The sequence below is a fragment of the Coptis chinensis genome, chromosome 7 (assembly GCF_015680905.1).
Source record: "Coptis chinensis isolate HL-2020 chromosome 7, ASM1568090v1, whole genome shotgun sequence".
Classification (NCBI taxonomy): Eukaryota; Viridiplantae; Streptophyta; class Magnoliopsida; order Ranunculales; family Ranunculaceae; genus Coptis; species Coptis chinensis.
This window is the reverse complement of record NC_141462.1, coordinates 49,506,309-49,522,395: the sequence shown is the minus strand read 5'-3', so window position 1 is coordinate 49,522,395 and position 16,087 is coordinate 49,506,309. Positions and strand designations below refer to the sequence as shown.

The window sequence follows — 16,087 nt, the reverse complement described above, 5'->3', positions numbered from 1 at the left end:
TGAAGTTCTAAAACATTCACTCACTATGTCGTTGCTCAAATTTGATAAGGGCTGGGCAGACATTTTTTGACTAAGTGTTTCAAGATTTCATTTTGCGAACGAATGTACACACTCATCATATCTTTTCACTACACACTCATCATATCTTTTCACTGGATAAAATAGTTTGGCATAATCACACAATTAGTATTGATATTCAAGTGCAACCAAAAATAAAAAGTTAGTAAACATGAAAAAAAAAAAAAAAAACAACAACAACAACAACTAAAGTGAACTGAGATTGCAACTTGCCAAAGCAAGTTAATAACGGGGTATGATTTTACTTTTGTAAGCTCACAGTAGTATTCTTTCATGCGGCAAGTCTTCATGTTCACTTTTGGCTAGGATACTTGATTTATCATTTTTACACTCTCTAGGTACTTTATAAACCACCACTATATTTTTTATGGTGTTGGAATGAAAGCAGTGGCGATAATGTATAATGAAACAAGTTTAATGAAGTCCTCCTTAGCATGCATGTCATTCTATGAATCTACCAATTTATATAAAAGTTTTAATCGACTCTTTCGATGAGTTTTTTTCTCTACCAAAGTGATGAATCTCAAACTCTGTTTTATTGATATCTTAGTGTGTATAGCCATATGATTCCCACTCATTGAGATGCCAAACACTTTAGAAACATCTTCGGCTGTCAATTTGACAAACACCTCTTCAAGAATGATCAGACAATAAAATGTTGATTTTATCAAAAAATAACAAACACCTCTCCTAATTTGAATGCATATTCATTTTCCGTTTAGACATCAAACCAACAAAGAACACTCTAAAAAAGTAACCATTAGAGTATTGAAATCGATCAACTCCTTCTATTCCCTGATTTCAATGGTGTTGATTGTTGTTGTCTCCATCTTCTAGGTTGCAAGTAAATTTTACTAAATTTGGAGTTTTTGTGGAAGTTTGGATCGAATGAAAATGAGGGAAAATAGATATGAGAAGTGAGAAGTTTGTTTTGGGCCGTAACTATATTTGGGCTTTGTTTTGTACTTGGGCCACAAAGTTAGATTGGCGACCTGCCCTAATAACATTCGTCGACTGCAAACACTACGAATTTAGGAAATCGAGCTTGAGTCTCATAACCACCTTTGCCAATGGCTACACCATCCGACACAGTAAACCTAAACCAACAAGAAAAAGAAAAAGAAAAACGTAAACGAGAAGAAGAAAATGACGTGATGTGGAAAACAAGTCTTTGTTCATATTACAGACGTCAAGACAGTTCATGTAGTCACGGTGACACGTGTAGATATGCACATGGGGAGGCGGAATTACGTCCACGTCCTAATAATACGTGGGACCCAACTTCTGAGAGAGCCAAGAAAGTTTTGAAAGGGGGTTTAGAGGAGGATGAGGAAAAGAAAGTTGAGGTTTTAGAGGCAAGGGAAGATGTTTTCGTTATGGAAGAAGAAGATTCTTCTCCTAATAATAATAATAATAATAAATGTTTACTCAATCTTCCTCGGAAATGGACTTCGGATAATTTGAACAAGTTTCTTGATCAACAGGTGAGTTTATATTCTGCAGTTAAAATTTGTTAAGTCGTTGTTATACATAATGACGGGTGGCCACACCAAAATATGTAAATATGGTTCTGAACAGTTTTCTGTGAAACGTTTGTAAGTAGAAGTATTTACTTTCCTGCTTTCTATTTAGAGCACGAGTAACTGATTTTGCTGGTGGGTAACGTAAGTGCCAATTCGCTGTCCATAAGTCAGTGAATGAAGCTGTCTAGCAAATGCGCCTTCTGTGACTCTGACGAGGAAAATAGTCCACACTTACATTTCAATTGCCTCTTCTGTGTGTGAGTGAGGTGTGATGGTCTCCTTAGACTATAATATAGGGTTCAAATGGATAGCTTTTCAGACCGTATATACTTGTTACTGTATCCCATCCGAAATTTGTAATGATATTGGAATCCGAATCCGACGGATATACAATAATAATATAAAAAATAATCGAATTCAAATCGGTTCCGGATTTTCTACTATCCACTTGTACCCCTAACGTTAGGGGTGGAATTTGAGCTAATCAAGCTGAGTTTCACTAAGCTGGGTAGATATGGTTTTGGAATTAAAGGGAGACGGTGGATCAAAGCATGTTTATCTACAACACATTTTTCAGTCCTGGTAAATGGCAGCCTAGAAGGATTCTTCACTAGCACAAAGGGCGTGCGACAGGGAGATCCTCTATCCCCATTGTTGTTCGTGCTTGTTGCGGAGTCACTAACAAGGATGGTATTCAAAGCTCAAGACAATGGTATGATTAGTGGGTTCAGAGCTTCAGCTACAAGTCTGGGTATTCCCATACTCCAATACGCAGACGATACTATCTTCTTTTTTGATGCTAGAGAAGACCAAGTGCTCAATTTAAAGGCTATCCTTATGTGGTTTGACGCGGTCTCAGGGTTGCATGTTAATCTGAGTAAGACTAACCTATATGGAGTGAATGACATCCCCAATTTAGATGCATTGGCCATGGTTTTGGGCTGTAGGACTGGTTCATTACCATCATCGTATCTCGGGTTACCGTTAGCTGCTGGGTATAAGGCCAAAAGTATGTGGAACCCAGTCATTGAAAGATGCAGAAAAAGATTAGCTATTTGGAAGCACAAATATTTGTCAAAAGGAGGTAGGATTATCCTTATCAAGTCCACACTTGCTAGTATGCCCATCTACTTTCTTTCTTTACTCATTATTCCAAAGATCGGTTGGTCAATTACTTGAAAAATGATGAGAGACTTTCTTTGGGGTACGACAAATGAAGTGCAACGTTATAATTTGATATCTTGGGAAAGAGTATGCCTTCCAAAACAGTATGGTGGACTTGGTTTTAGACGTATTCGAGATGTGAATGCCTCTTTGCTTTCTAAGTGGATTTGGCATTTCGGTAGTGAAGAAGAGGGTTTGTGGAAAGATGTGAGCATGGATAAATATGGAGTTGTCGGAATAAGATGGGTCACTAATAAAGTCAGCCACTCACATGGATGCAGTCTTTGGAAAGGAATCATGAACCATAAAGACATGGTGGAAAGAGAGTTAAGTTTCAAGTTTGGAAACGGAGAAAGAATTATGTTCTGGGACGATAAGTGGTGCTCGCAAATGCCTCTAAAAGAACGTTTCAAAGTTTTGTATGTCATTTCTCGTAATAAGTCTGGGACTGTTCAGCAGCATGTTATATGGGATAATGGTGTACAGTCGTGGGATCTGAAATTTAGAAAGAATTTGTTCGATAGAGAGCTACTACAGATCTGTGAGTTTCTGGATTTGCTTGCTACTCAAAGGGTCAATGAAGATCATGACAATGGAAGTGGTTAGGGAAGGTGCAACCGTTTACTCCGATGTCAATGTATGAGCTGATTGAGGAAAAGAGGATACAAGCTTTGCAATTGGGAGGCCTTAATTTTCCATATAGCAAAGTTTAGAATAATAGAGTGCCAACCAAAGTCCCATTCTTTGTTTGGGCTTTATGCTGGGGGAGGACCTTGACGTGCGATAATCTTCGAAAGAGAGGCAAAATCCTAGTTAACAGGTGTGTCATGTGTACTAAGGAGGAGGAAACCATTCAGCACTTGTTCATGGATTGTGAAATTACACAAATAATATGGGATTATTTCATGCATTCTCTTAAGTGTCGTGGTGACGATCACAAGGTCCGATGGGGCGATTCACCGCAAGCCGATGGTAGAATCTCCACTATCGGCGGTGGGATATTGGCAAAGGTTATAGCTCACGCAGCTTACATGGTCCATATGGTTGGAACGCAATCGTCGAACTTTCGATGATGAGTCTAGGGATGTCCTACAGCTTATTGTCGAATGTAAAACTCTTATGTGGGCATGGGTGTCTTTCTTACCTAGTGTTAGAGGTTTGAAATTGGAAGACCTCATTTTTAGATGGGAGTCTGTGATTGAGGGGTAGCATTTATATGTACTTCTAGTAGTGTGAATCTCTCACACTACATCTTCATTATTATTAATATAAAATATTGTTTTGCTGATAAAAAAAAAAAAAAAAAGTTTCACTAAGCTCGGCTCAGCTCGTTTATTTAAACAAGCTTTAATATAGGCTCAAGCTTGGCTCATATATTATATGAACGAGCCCGAGCCAAGCCCGAGTAGCTCGGCTATTTTACACTGTGATGATGGTATTTGAACTTATCGAGCCGAGGTTCACTCTGCTCGTTTATTAAGCGAGCTATAATATGGGCTCAAGCTTGGCTCATTTAGTTAAATGAACAAGCTTGAGCTGAGCTTAAACGAGCCAAGCCCGAGCTACTCGGCTCAAATTCCACCCCTACCTACCATAGGGTTGTAGCCCCACCGTATGCTGGTGCAAATTTGATACTGGACTGGTTTTTTTATTTGGACTGGTTTGAAGAATTGCCCGGCATCACATGCAACAGGTTAGGATCTTTGGCATGGGGGCTTCTTCCGTATAGGAATAACACTATTTGTCAGAACTAGCGGCCAACTCTGAGATTGTCTTGATGTCTTCAGTGAGGTCAAAGCATGGCCGTGGAAGTGGTCTTCTTTGTGCAAAAATAGGAAGGTAGGTTTGAGGATGTGGTAGCAATTGGAAAACTACGATGCTAGGTAGTTGATCTTATCTGATGTTCCTCCTTCACGGCTTCACTCTCTTGGGGACAATTAGGAGTAAGAGGCAAAGGATGAGTGGCCCTAGGGTTGGCAATCTACTTGGGAATTGGGGCTCTGCATTGTTTATTCGTTTGTACCATTCATTTGTAACTTATGAATATAAGATCCAGTCTGTCCAAAATATGGACGTTGGTGAGTTGGTCTCCTTCAGGAGTTCATCTGTATCTGATTTATTAGTATTCAGAATGGGCACCTGTATCCATATCTGTGCATCATAGCCTTCATCGTAGTTGTTTTATTGATATTCAGAAACCTTGTCTCGTACTTATATAATTCCACAACAAGATGACTCTACCATCCTTCTCCTTATTATTATTGTCAATATGATGAATATTGTGAATTCCATATTTGTTTACATGCACCTTACTCATGAGCGTTAGTAAGATTGATTAAGAGCATCCGAAAGGAGAATGTTATTTGAACTATTACCATTTTTCTGCCTGTGGTTAATTACTGTTGTGGAATCTATTAAAAAGTTATTGAAATGGTTTGATTGCAAAAATATTTTTCTTTATTCCTCGAGAATCTTGAGATTCCTAATTGTTGGATAGATAGGATAACATGCATTATCTGAGTACTAAGCATTTTGGAGATAAAGCTGCTAGCAGTAGCAGTGTGGACAGCAAAAAGTTGTGTTCAGATCCTATATTATTGGGTTGGATCTGATCAGGCTTCAGATATGGCACATTTACAATATGGGTGTTTCTTACTCAATAATTTGGAGCCTTGTGATGAATTTTGACTTCATTAAAATGAAAATTTTGAAAGAACTAAATTTAATTGAGTTCTCATTACTAACTGCCTTCTCGGATGGTTAAGTGCAGTGATCTGAAAATTACCTTTATCTTAAGCTCAAACATTAAATTCATATCCTTTAATCAGAGAGACTTCCCAACATTTTCAAAAACTTGGGTGTTTTTTCTCTATTTCTAGGTAAGTTACATGGACACACCATATTTCAAATATAATTTGTGTCGGATATGTGTCCACGTATCCATGTCGGACACGACACGCACGTATTGTATGGGATATACCTCAAAATTTGGTACGTCACCGTGTCAGATACAGATACACATACCCGTGTCATAAGTTTCTAGACTTTGAATGATATGCATGCTTATTTAGAAATCTGTTATTTCTATATCTTGATTTCCTTTTCCTCATTAATCATCATTGTATCAAAGCTCATCATCCTATTTAAGATTGGCTTCCCCAGATTCTGTTTGTAATTTTTTTTTGCTATTTGATAGAGCAGTCTGATGCATTCTAATAGTGGAAATTGACAAAATTGACAGGAAGTTCTCTACAAATTGGCGAAGAAGAAGAAGGGAATGACTGTAGGTTTTGTGAGCTTTGAAACTTCAGATCATGTTAAGAATGCTATAAAGGTATACTCTCTCTGATATAGTTTACCTGTGCTCTTTATTGTTCTAATTTTTATTATCTAATAACTTAGTAATGATAGGTACTGGATGGAACATCAATGGGCAACAAGCATATAAAGGTTGCAGATGTCCTTCCACGATCATTTGAAAAGAAAACTCAGGCTAACGTCACTAGTGAGGATCCAAATGTTTCTATGGTGTTAAATGGGTCGGAAAATGGTGAAGTCATTGAGAAGCGCGACCCAGCAGTTAATAGTTTGGCTTTGAAGTCTAGGAGTGTACGTGACGTCGTGACTCCCTTGGCTCATATGCCCTATGGTGATCAGTTGGAGCACAAGAAGAAATCACTCGAGCAAACTCTTAAAAAACTTGTAAGGGAATTTGTACCTTTATAATGCTCAAGTTACATAGGGAAATCTTCTGCCTTAATCTCTTAAAACATATAGTGGGAGTCATGGGGTGGGTATTCTTTAAAAAGTCATAGGGTGTCATTTCATATAGAAAGGGTAAGGTTTCGTGAGGATCTTCTGAGTTGTTAGGGCATATGGTTTATGTTTAATTGATTTCCTCATTCTTCATGTCTCTCTTTCTATTGGTATTAGAGCCATTTCACTTCTCTGGCTTGGTTCACCTATTTCTTTGTTGGACCATCGATTGGCTGAGTCTTCTTTTGAAGCCCCTTCTCAAGGCAATAAGAAAAGGATGTTTAGAACACCATTCTCTTTACTGTTAATCGAGTTTCTGGTTGGGTTATCCCAGCTCGTTGGTAGACATTAAGGGGCTAGTCTCCTTTGGTCCATGGCTGTAAGCTTGCACGATTGAGGAAGGTATCCTCTGAGTGGATTGCCTTTTAGTGAGATTCTTTACTATGTGGAGGGTGAAAATGCATGTAGTTTTCGTTTCAATTCTTTCTATTATGTTGGTTTTCTTGTTGCTGTGAAGGCCTCGTTGTACTGTTATATGGTCTCGTAGTCAGATTTATAGATATTGTGGGTAGCTTGCCAATTAACTGTTACTATTGCAGGTAACACAATTTCAACTACATGGTTCCATCAAACTTATTGTTCTGTTTTGGCTTTATTTTTTCCTCTTCTAGACTCGAAATGGACGTAAAGCTTGCCCAGAAGCCGTTCCTCTTCCAGAATGGATTGTCAAGTCCAGGGATTTAGGTACTGCTCTTATGGCATGGTGCAAATCATGATTTAGGCTATACCTTGAAAAGTATTTGTGCTGCTATTTTTATTTCTTTCCTTTTTGTACGACACCTAACTTTTAGTCCACAGCTCTACCCTTCTCAAGCCTGTGTCCATTCTTACCCTCTGGTCCTTGTAATTTCTGACTGGATTTGGAATTTTATTAGGACCTAACTTGGAAATAAACATCAATCGTAGTAACACAGATGTGAATAAAGTTTTGTACCATTCTAAAATTATATGGTTAGTAAAGCCACAATCCTTACATAGTATTCTAAGCATAGTATTCTGAGACACGAGCAATTAGGATCATCTTAATTACTGATGCAATTTTGTTGTCTTCATTTTATATCTTACAGCCGGTCTTCCATGCAAGCTAGAAGGGATAATTGAATCACCACTTGTAAATGGATACCGTAACAAGTGTGAGTTTTCAGTTGGATATTCTCTACAAGGAAAGCCAACGGTCGGGTTTATGATGGGAAACTTTAGGTCGGTGGTATTGTAATTATAATCTCAATATGAATGTTGTGAGATGCAATTATATTCACCTTGGAAACAATTTACCAAATAGGGGAAAAATGGTGTTTCAGGGAAGGTGTTACAGCAGTTGAGGAACCTATGGACTGCCCAAATATTTCTAGGATTGCTTGCGAGTTCGCTTCAATCTTTCAAAACTTCTTACAACAGTCAGGCTTACCTATTTGGAACAGATTAAACAATACTGGTTTCTGGCGTCAATTGATGGTAATCTCTATTCGTTTAATGACATAGAGTTAAATATCATTTTGATTAAAGACTATTATGATTATTGGCTTCCAAATTTGCAACTTCGAAATGGAAATGATAGAAATGCATCTCGTAAATCATCTCATCATTTTTCTCTGTGAATGAATATTCGGTGTTAGGTTCGAGAAGGAAGAAGTCATTCTGTTGGGAGTGAAAATCTCGAGGCCAGTATCTCAGAGGTCATGCTTATGGTTCAGGTATGATTTTTGAGCCATCAGAATGGTAGATTCTTTGTTTCGTTTTGGTTTTGGGGGGAGGATGCCGAATTAGCAAATGAATAAAGCCCAGCTAGACTATTTTAGGATTAAGGAGGTAATGTTATTATATATAGGATAGTAGCCTCTTTATTCAATGGTTTAGATTTTTATTGAGTATTTGTTTCTTGGAAAATAATGTTATTCAAAAGAATTATTATTGTTATTGAGTAATTATGAAATTGAGTGTTTATATGGGTTGAAACCCTAGTTATTAATTGATTGTTTTATTATTCCAATGCGTAATTCACATCAGTTACTCTTTTATGCTTTATCTTCAGATTTGCTCAGTCGATTTTGATGATGAGTTAGTAAAATGCGAACTTGAGAAACTTGCTCAAGCTTTCACTGAAGGAGCTAATGCAAGCTGTCCTCCTCTACCTCTAACAATGGTGGTAGTCCAGGTGCTGACTTTTCTTGTCCTGTTGATGGTTCTTTAAATCCGATGTATGACGAATTATGAATTTCAAAGTTTTAATTATTTTTCAAATGTGTATATTGCATTTATGTATAATACCACATTACCGTGTATTTTTGGATTTGGCCACCCTTTTTCTTTTTTGTGTGTGTGTGTGTTTTTTTTGAATTTGCAATTTGGCTTTGTAGAAATATATGCTGAAGATAAAAACTGTTTTAGCCACTCTTGTTTTTCATAAAATATAAATTTGGATATTATCTGGTAATTTTGATGGATATCATTTGCATATTAATTACTGCTTTGGGTCATCTCATCTTATGCCTTTGTTTATGGAATAGTATATTGGTATGATGCAGGATCACAAGGGCATATCAAATGCAGCACCATCTGATGCTCCATTGTACCCACTATCTATACCAAAGAAACATAGTTCTTCGGGACAAGACACTGCTGATGATGCTATACAAACGAGGATTCATGACTATGTCAGCAATCTTCGTTTTTCCATATCGCCAACAGCATTTTTTCAGGTTGATAGTTATTTTCTTATTCATTTTATTGAGTCAAAATAAAGTCGCTTAAGTTTGTTATGGGTAGTTTATTAACTGTTGAAACTTCATAATAATATGTTCAATTATATATCTCTGAAAGTTTATATCTTATGATATTGTATACAATTGAATATTATTCCTTACGCAGTAGAGAAGTATAATTTCCATAATTGTATATATCTGTCCACATACAAGAATTTATTTATATTGGATTGACACATTATACTTCATTTTTATAATTGTGCAGCCTTAACGAGGCTCTCCCTCTTGTTGGTAAGTTATATAAATGTAAGTCTCACTCTACTGCAGGTTAATACACTTGCTGCTGAGAAGCTATATGCTCTTGCCGGGGATTGGGCAGGTCTTGGTCCTGATACGTTGCTCTTTGATATTTGCTGCGGGACTGGAACAATTGGACTGAGCTTAGCACATCGTGTTGGTATGGTAATGTTCAGAATCTATTTTCCATGCTCTGTGTATGTGTGTGTATTGATTTTCTAATGGAATGTGATTCAGAAATTCACTGTTTAAACCGTTTCTTGTAATAGACAAATTTCTAGAAATTTGAATACCAACAAAACAGGGGTCATGCTTTACCTTTTTTCGACTGTTTAGTATTAACTAGTTGCAATGTTATAAAAAAGTTAAAAACGCATGAGCCTTGAGGCTCACTCCCTTTGTGAGGCTTTAAGGCTCAAGTCTTGATCGGAAAAAAAAAAAACTCGTTATGACAGCTGGTTCGCTAAGACTGCTGGTTCTAACAAGTTTGTTTTTAAAAGAATAGGATTTGCTATTCAGAAACGTTTGTCCTAATTTTTTGTAAAACTCGTTATCGTTATCAATAAAATTTCCCTTTGAGGAAAAAAAAAAAAAAAAAAACTGGACAAATGAAGAAAAACTAACTGTACATTCAGAAAAAGGAGAAACAATATGCCATATTAATGAAATTCTATTTCATAAATAAAATGTAACGAGGGTTAAGGTGTTACCTTGTTACAGACGTGTCACGCTTCATGTAAGAAAACCTGAAAATAAGTCACATATCCAAAATTCCAAATAGCAATATAGCATAAAAGTAAAACACAAATACTTAAGTACTTAACTAGTCAAATAAATCTCAAGCATAGGCATAGTCAGTGGACAGTAAACACTCACTGAGTCACACAGGCACATAAAGATTTAGTCTTTAAAAAACTTATTAGGAAATAAGTTGTCAAAACAATGGGAAAAAGCGGGAAAAAGTAAAAAAAAAAATAGAACAACTGGTCGGCTGGGGTAAAACCGGGCTTCCAGTGAGGCTGAGCCTCACCAAATCGTAAAGCGCACGCCTCAAACCATTGAGGCCATAGCTCACATTATACATGTATAAATTTGTAAGGCTTAAACCTCAAGGTGCAAAACCATTAAAAGGCTTAAGGGGTGTGTCTTGAGACTTAAGCCTCATTGCTTTTTTTTTTTGAAAAAAAAAACCTTGACTAGTTGTAAATGATCAAAATAAGTGAATTTCCTTAATGAAAAGATGAATATTGCTTGACAATGGATTTTCATCAGGTTGTTGGCATTGAGATGAATGCTTCTGCAGTATCAGATGCTCATAGGAATGCGGAAGCAAATGGTATAAGTAATTGCAGGTTTGTTTGTGGAAAGGTGAGTTTTGATTTGACTTGGTTTACTGTTTTGTGTTTGAGATGTCATTTTCACTACCCCTTAATATCTATAAGCTTTGGCCAAGAAAACTATTTCAATTTTTTTTATCTTTCTTTATCTTATATTTTTTTCAGTTTACACTTTACAAGTTTATCTAAAAAATTAAAGGGTTCGAAAAAGTTGCCCGATGTTGGGTCTTCTGTCGATTAAATTAGTTTTGAGCTCTGATTCCTGTCATACAACGCTTCTTTCGATTCAGAAACAAGGGATTTATACCTTGTGTGCAAATTGTATGAAATCATATCTATATTTCTTTTGACTAACCTTATGTGGCAACAGGCGGAGGATGTCATGGGGTCTATACTGAAAGAGTATCTAAATATGCCCAAGAAACAAGAAGATAACTCATATGTGTGTGATAGCAATGGAAAAGTTGAGACTAGTGATCGAGAAAATGATGTATCAGATGACAAACCAAATCTTGATAACTTAGGCCATGAAAATGGTGATGTCAAAAGTGTGTGTGGACATGCCCAAACTAGTACAGAGGAACTCAAAGAATCTGAAAATAAGAGTGGAAGAATTCACACTCCACCGCAATACAAAAATGTAGTTGCTATCGTTGATCCTCCACGGGTCGGGCTTCACCCTGTTGTAAGTAACTTGTCTCATTTCATATTCAATTAGCTTTATGTTGTTCCCATGGCTAATTCATATAAATTTTAGTACTACAGTGATCATCCGACTTCCCTAGTGGACTATTAAGCATTAGAGCACGTATTCTGCTCTCTCCTAATACTCTCTCGAGCCAGCGAAGAAGACGAGCGGAATCTGAACTCTCTGCACAGCTGAACCCAGCAAACAACTTCTCCATTGAATATTTACCAAGAATTCATCCTTCAACGTTTGTCGCCTCTTTGTATACCTCATTCAGTTCGAATTCACCCAATGCAAATTCAAATTGGCTTCTTTCAACCAAAGACTCGAGAGCTTACAACGTCGTAATCGAGCATCTGGAATGTTTAAGTTGCCACCGTTTCCAATCCAAATAATATAAAATGAACACCCTGAGTTTGAATTCCAATAATAAAAAAAATCAAGTAGAAGAAATCAGTAAAAAAAATTGATGTTCCTTTGTTAAAAAAATAAAAATACTACTATATCAGTGAAAAGCTCTGCTCATCAATTGAATTTCAGCAGATTCACGTCTTCAATAAGCTTTTGGGCTATGATTTAAGTTGTATTCGTTGCAGGTTCACAAGGATATTGAATTTCACTTGTCTTCTTCGGTGGATCGAGAAGAATACGAGCATTCTAGGGTTTAGAAACCCTTAATTTGAGCCCCAAACTTGTTGCTAATCTTATTATTATTATTATTATTAGAAATTTTTAGGAGTTGTGTCTAATTTCTGTTGAAGGGTCCTTTTTGGCTATTTGTATTTCAGAGAATCTTTTGTTACGAATTTCATGTTTCTATGGGAGTTCTCTGTAGAGTACTTTGTGTGTGAATTGTGTTCTTCTCGACGAGGTTCTTGGTTTTGGAGAGAGATGCCCAACTTTTTACAACGTATGACGAGAAATACCCGACTCCCCTGTTTTCTTTTTAGGAGAGATCCTTTCTAGAAACCTGCTGTCTATTGTAGTAAAAATACGCTGACACTAGCGTGTGAATCCATGAGCCATCTGATGTTTTTTGTCCGTGTTTGTGCTTGAAATGCAGGTCATAAAGGCTCTGAGGACTCATCCAGGTCTAAGGCGGCTTGTGTAAGTCCAATTTTTATTTAAGAGTGATATTTCCAATTTGATCTTATCTTGAACTGAATGCCTAATTTTATACTCTGCTGCCCAGTTATATCTCCTGCAATCCTGAAAGTTTAGTAGCTAATGCTATTGAACTCTGTACACCATCCACTGATAAAGCTGAGAAAGGGAATAACAACAACAGAGGGTGGAGGAATATGAGCAGTGCAGGTCTGGCACGGCGTAGAGCCAAGTCTATGCCCGACTCAGAGCCATTTCAGCCCATCAAAGCAATGGCTGTTGACCTCTTTCCACACACTCCACACTGCGAACTGGTCATGCTTCTGGAGAGGTAGTCGCCCTTTAGGCACCAAGCACATTAATCAGCTTTACATGTGAATTTTCTATATTAGGAGCCAAATTTTGCCTTGGATTTCTAAGAACTTCCTTGGTACTCGGATAAAACTTATGAGAAGTTTACAGCCATTGTTGTTTGTAATTTAACTGAAATGAAAATTTTGATTGTGAGAGATTATTTAAGTTCAATTATCTGAATGTAATTAGTGTTACTTTGACATTTCAGATTTGAGGTCACAGATTTGTTCCATCATCATAGTATAATAGTTGAACATAACCTACATCAAATTTAACTTGTGGTTCTTATGAAGTTCAGAAAGGTTTTCGATATTGACTTCATCATATGTTGATACTGGAAATTTCCAGTACTGTACCAAACTCTTATATTTTGTTCTATGTACTTCGGCACTGTTGCCCCATTTCACTCTACGAAACCCTTAGGGAGACTCTAAGCATGGATAAATGGTACAAACAGGCCCTTTGGGGGTGCTAAGACCCAAAGTCAAGAAGGAAACAGTTCGTTGACGAAGAATTAAAAGCAGAGCTAAAATGTTTTAGCTGCCCTAAAGGCCATGCTTTCTTACAGTTCTTTTGCAGTCTAGGCTATTGACTCTATTCAGCATCCCCTCTTTCTGGCAAACACACAACTATGGTTGGAAGTTGGAACATAACAGGAATTGAAGGTTGCATCTCCATACAGTAATTGAAGTTGTAAGAAATTCATTAATCGTGGCAAAAGAAGACAGAACATTAAACCTTGAGTATCTAAGTAAGGGCTAACAAAAACTCACAATGGGAATCAAGAGATAGCCTTGACCTTGCCGCCAATACCAATTCGAGTTTGACCAGTACTCTCCGATGGTCATTTGCTGTTGACTCCTACCCAAAAACATCATGGAAGATGGAGAGATTGCAGATCCACCTGACTTACGGGATTCTCCTTTGATTGTAACATATCTACCTTCTCATCATACAGTCATACAGATCAGAGTTTGAGCTCACCAAGTGCTGGAACTCGCTCATGGAGCTCGTTATTCTCTTCCAGCAAGAACACAAAGCTACAACCGAACCTGCATAAGGTATTTTCATCATTCTCAAATGGTATTGCTATTGTTCCACAAGAAATTATTGATGAAGGAGTTGTTCTTTGAAGTGACTATGTGGTGGGTTACTTCGTTGGGAAGAGGTTTTCCTACCCTTTTGTAAAGGAATCTGTTACTAAACAGTGGAAGCTCAAAGGAAGTTTCACTCTTCTCGTTGATAAGAACTTATTCTACTTCAAGTTTTCCAGTGTTGAGGATCGACAAATTGCCATAGAGCATGGTCCCCTCTTTCTTGCCGGCAAGATATTTGTAGTGCGACTGTGGTCGAAGTCGATTGAAACGCACAAAAACAAGATTAACTCGGTGCCTATTTGGGTTAAAGTTGACTTGCCCAAACAACTATGGACAAAAAACGGTATCGACTTTATCTCTAGCATCCTAGGAGAGCCCATTTGTATGGATGAAGCTATTTCAAAGAGAGAAGGATTGAATTATGCACGCATCTGTGTGGTCATTGATTTGGAGTTCAAATTCCCATCTTTCATCCCGGTTGACATGGGTAAAGAGAACAAAGTGGATATTGGCTTAGAATATGATTGGATTCCTGCAAAATGTAGCATCTGCAAAACTTTTGGGCACTCGGATGATCGTTGCCAAATGAACAAGGATGCTCAACAACCTCAACATGCAGCGCTACCAGTGAGACCCCAGAGACAGAATAAGAACAAACAAAAGCAGCATTGGGCTCTTAAGCAAACTCCTCAACAAGGGCAAACTAGTGTTAGCTTTGTAGAAGCTTCACATGATCAACAAGCTAAGAATATTGGTACTGCTCCTGCAGACCATCCATCAGCTCCCCTTAATCGTGAAGAGGTCTCTGTAGAAGCTTCACATGATCAGCAAGCAGGGAATCTTGATACTGCTCCTACAGATCATCCATCAACCGGAAATTAATCGTGGAGATGGGGATTGTGAGGTGACTCCAATTGTCGTAGCAGATAGCTAACAATATGTGGAGGTACAAGTTGAGCAGCATGAGAATGAGCCACCTCATCAAGAAGTTGCTCTTGTACACATGAATTATGAAATTTGTAGTGTAGACTTGGATGTTGTGGTTCAAGTGGATTCAACTACAGTACAAGTGGATGCTGCTGTAGGTACAAATGATTCCCAGAACCTCTTGATTAGTGAGCAGCCTTGTACTCCCATAGAACAGCAGACAAGATATAAAGCACAACCTATCTCTCCACATAGTACAAGATCGAGAGTACAGAGGGAAACTCGAGCTGAAAAGGAATGAACTACGGTAAAGTCAAAGAGAACTAGCAAGAAACCCTCTCCTTGTGTGGTCAGGGGGCGCTTAGCCGGTGAAATTAGTCCTACCTTAGCTATGATTAAGCAAGCTTCCAAGGTAAGATATAAAAGTAAAAACCTTGATGGTTGTATCAAGTAAATTTCAGATGATACTCTTGGTCTAACATACGCTTGCGGTGAATGTGAGACCTTTTTCTATGACTTCGAGCACGCACATAAACACCTAAAGAATGATCACCCGGTCTTAAGGGATAAACTTTTATTTGGTGGCAAACATTAGATGTTTATATGTTGTTAAGTCTTTGTGTATGTGCCCGAGTGGGTTATTTTCATGAGTTTCTCATGATTGTAAGGCTTCGAGCCTATTATTATTTAGTCAGGATTTCCCTCTAATGATCATACTCTTGGGGAGGTATGCAACTCTTTTAAGTTTAATCAACAGGTAGGGGGTCTGCCTCAACCCCATAACCATTTCAAAAAAAAAACATTAAACCTTGTCCATGAATATATCTTCTTAGGAAGTGAACTGTGAATGTTTTACGTTTATATTAATTAAAAAATAATGAACACTGAACTCAATAGTAGGGCTGGCAATGGGTTGGATTGGTCCGGATATATTCAAATCCAAAACCGATCTACTTTTCAACAATACAGATCCAAAATCGGACCCAACCCGAATGGATAT

The 16,087-nt window shown here is 37.6% G+C and overlaps 1 protein-coding gene across 1 annotated transcript; it reads left to right on the top strand.

The window, feature by feature from the left end:
* Positions 1-1,069: 1,069 nt before the first annotated feature.
* LOC147487807 (zinc finger (CCCH-type) family protein) lies at positions 1,070-13,270 on the top strand. The gene is made up of 14 exons (XM_086570317.1): positions 1,070-1,562; positions 6,007-6,099; positions 6,177-6,467; positions 7,193-7,265; positions 7,649-7,781; positions 7,883-8,036; positions 8,198-8,275; positions 8,614-8,736; positions 9,107-9,280; positions 9,611-9,745; positions 10,853-10,948; positions 11,288-11,602; positions 12,669-12,712; positions 12,798-13,270. Exons 1-14 carry the CDS (start codon positions 1,149-1,151, stop codon positions 13,042-13,044), a joined length of 2,370 nt encoding a protein of 789 aa, XP_086426443.1. The 5' UTR covers positions 1,070-1,148; the 3' UTR covers positions 13,045-13,270.
* Positions 13,271-16,087: the final 2,817 nt, after the last annotated feature.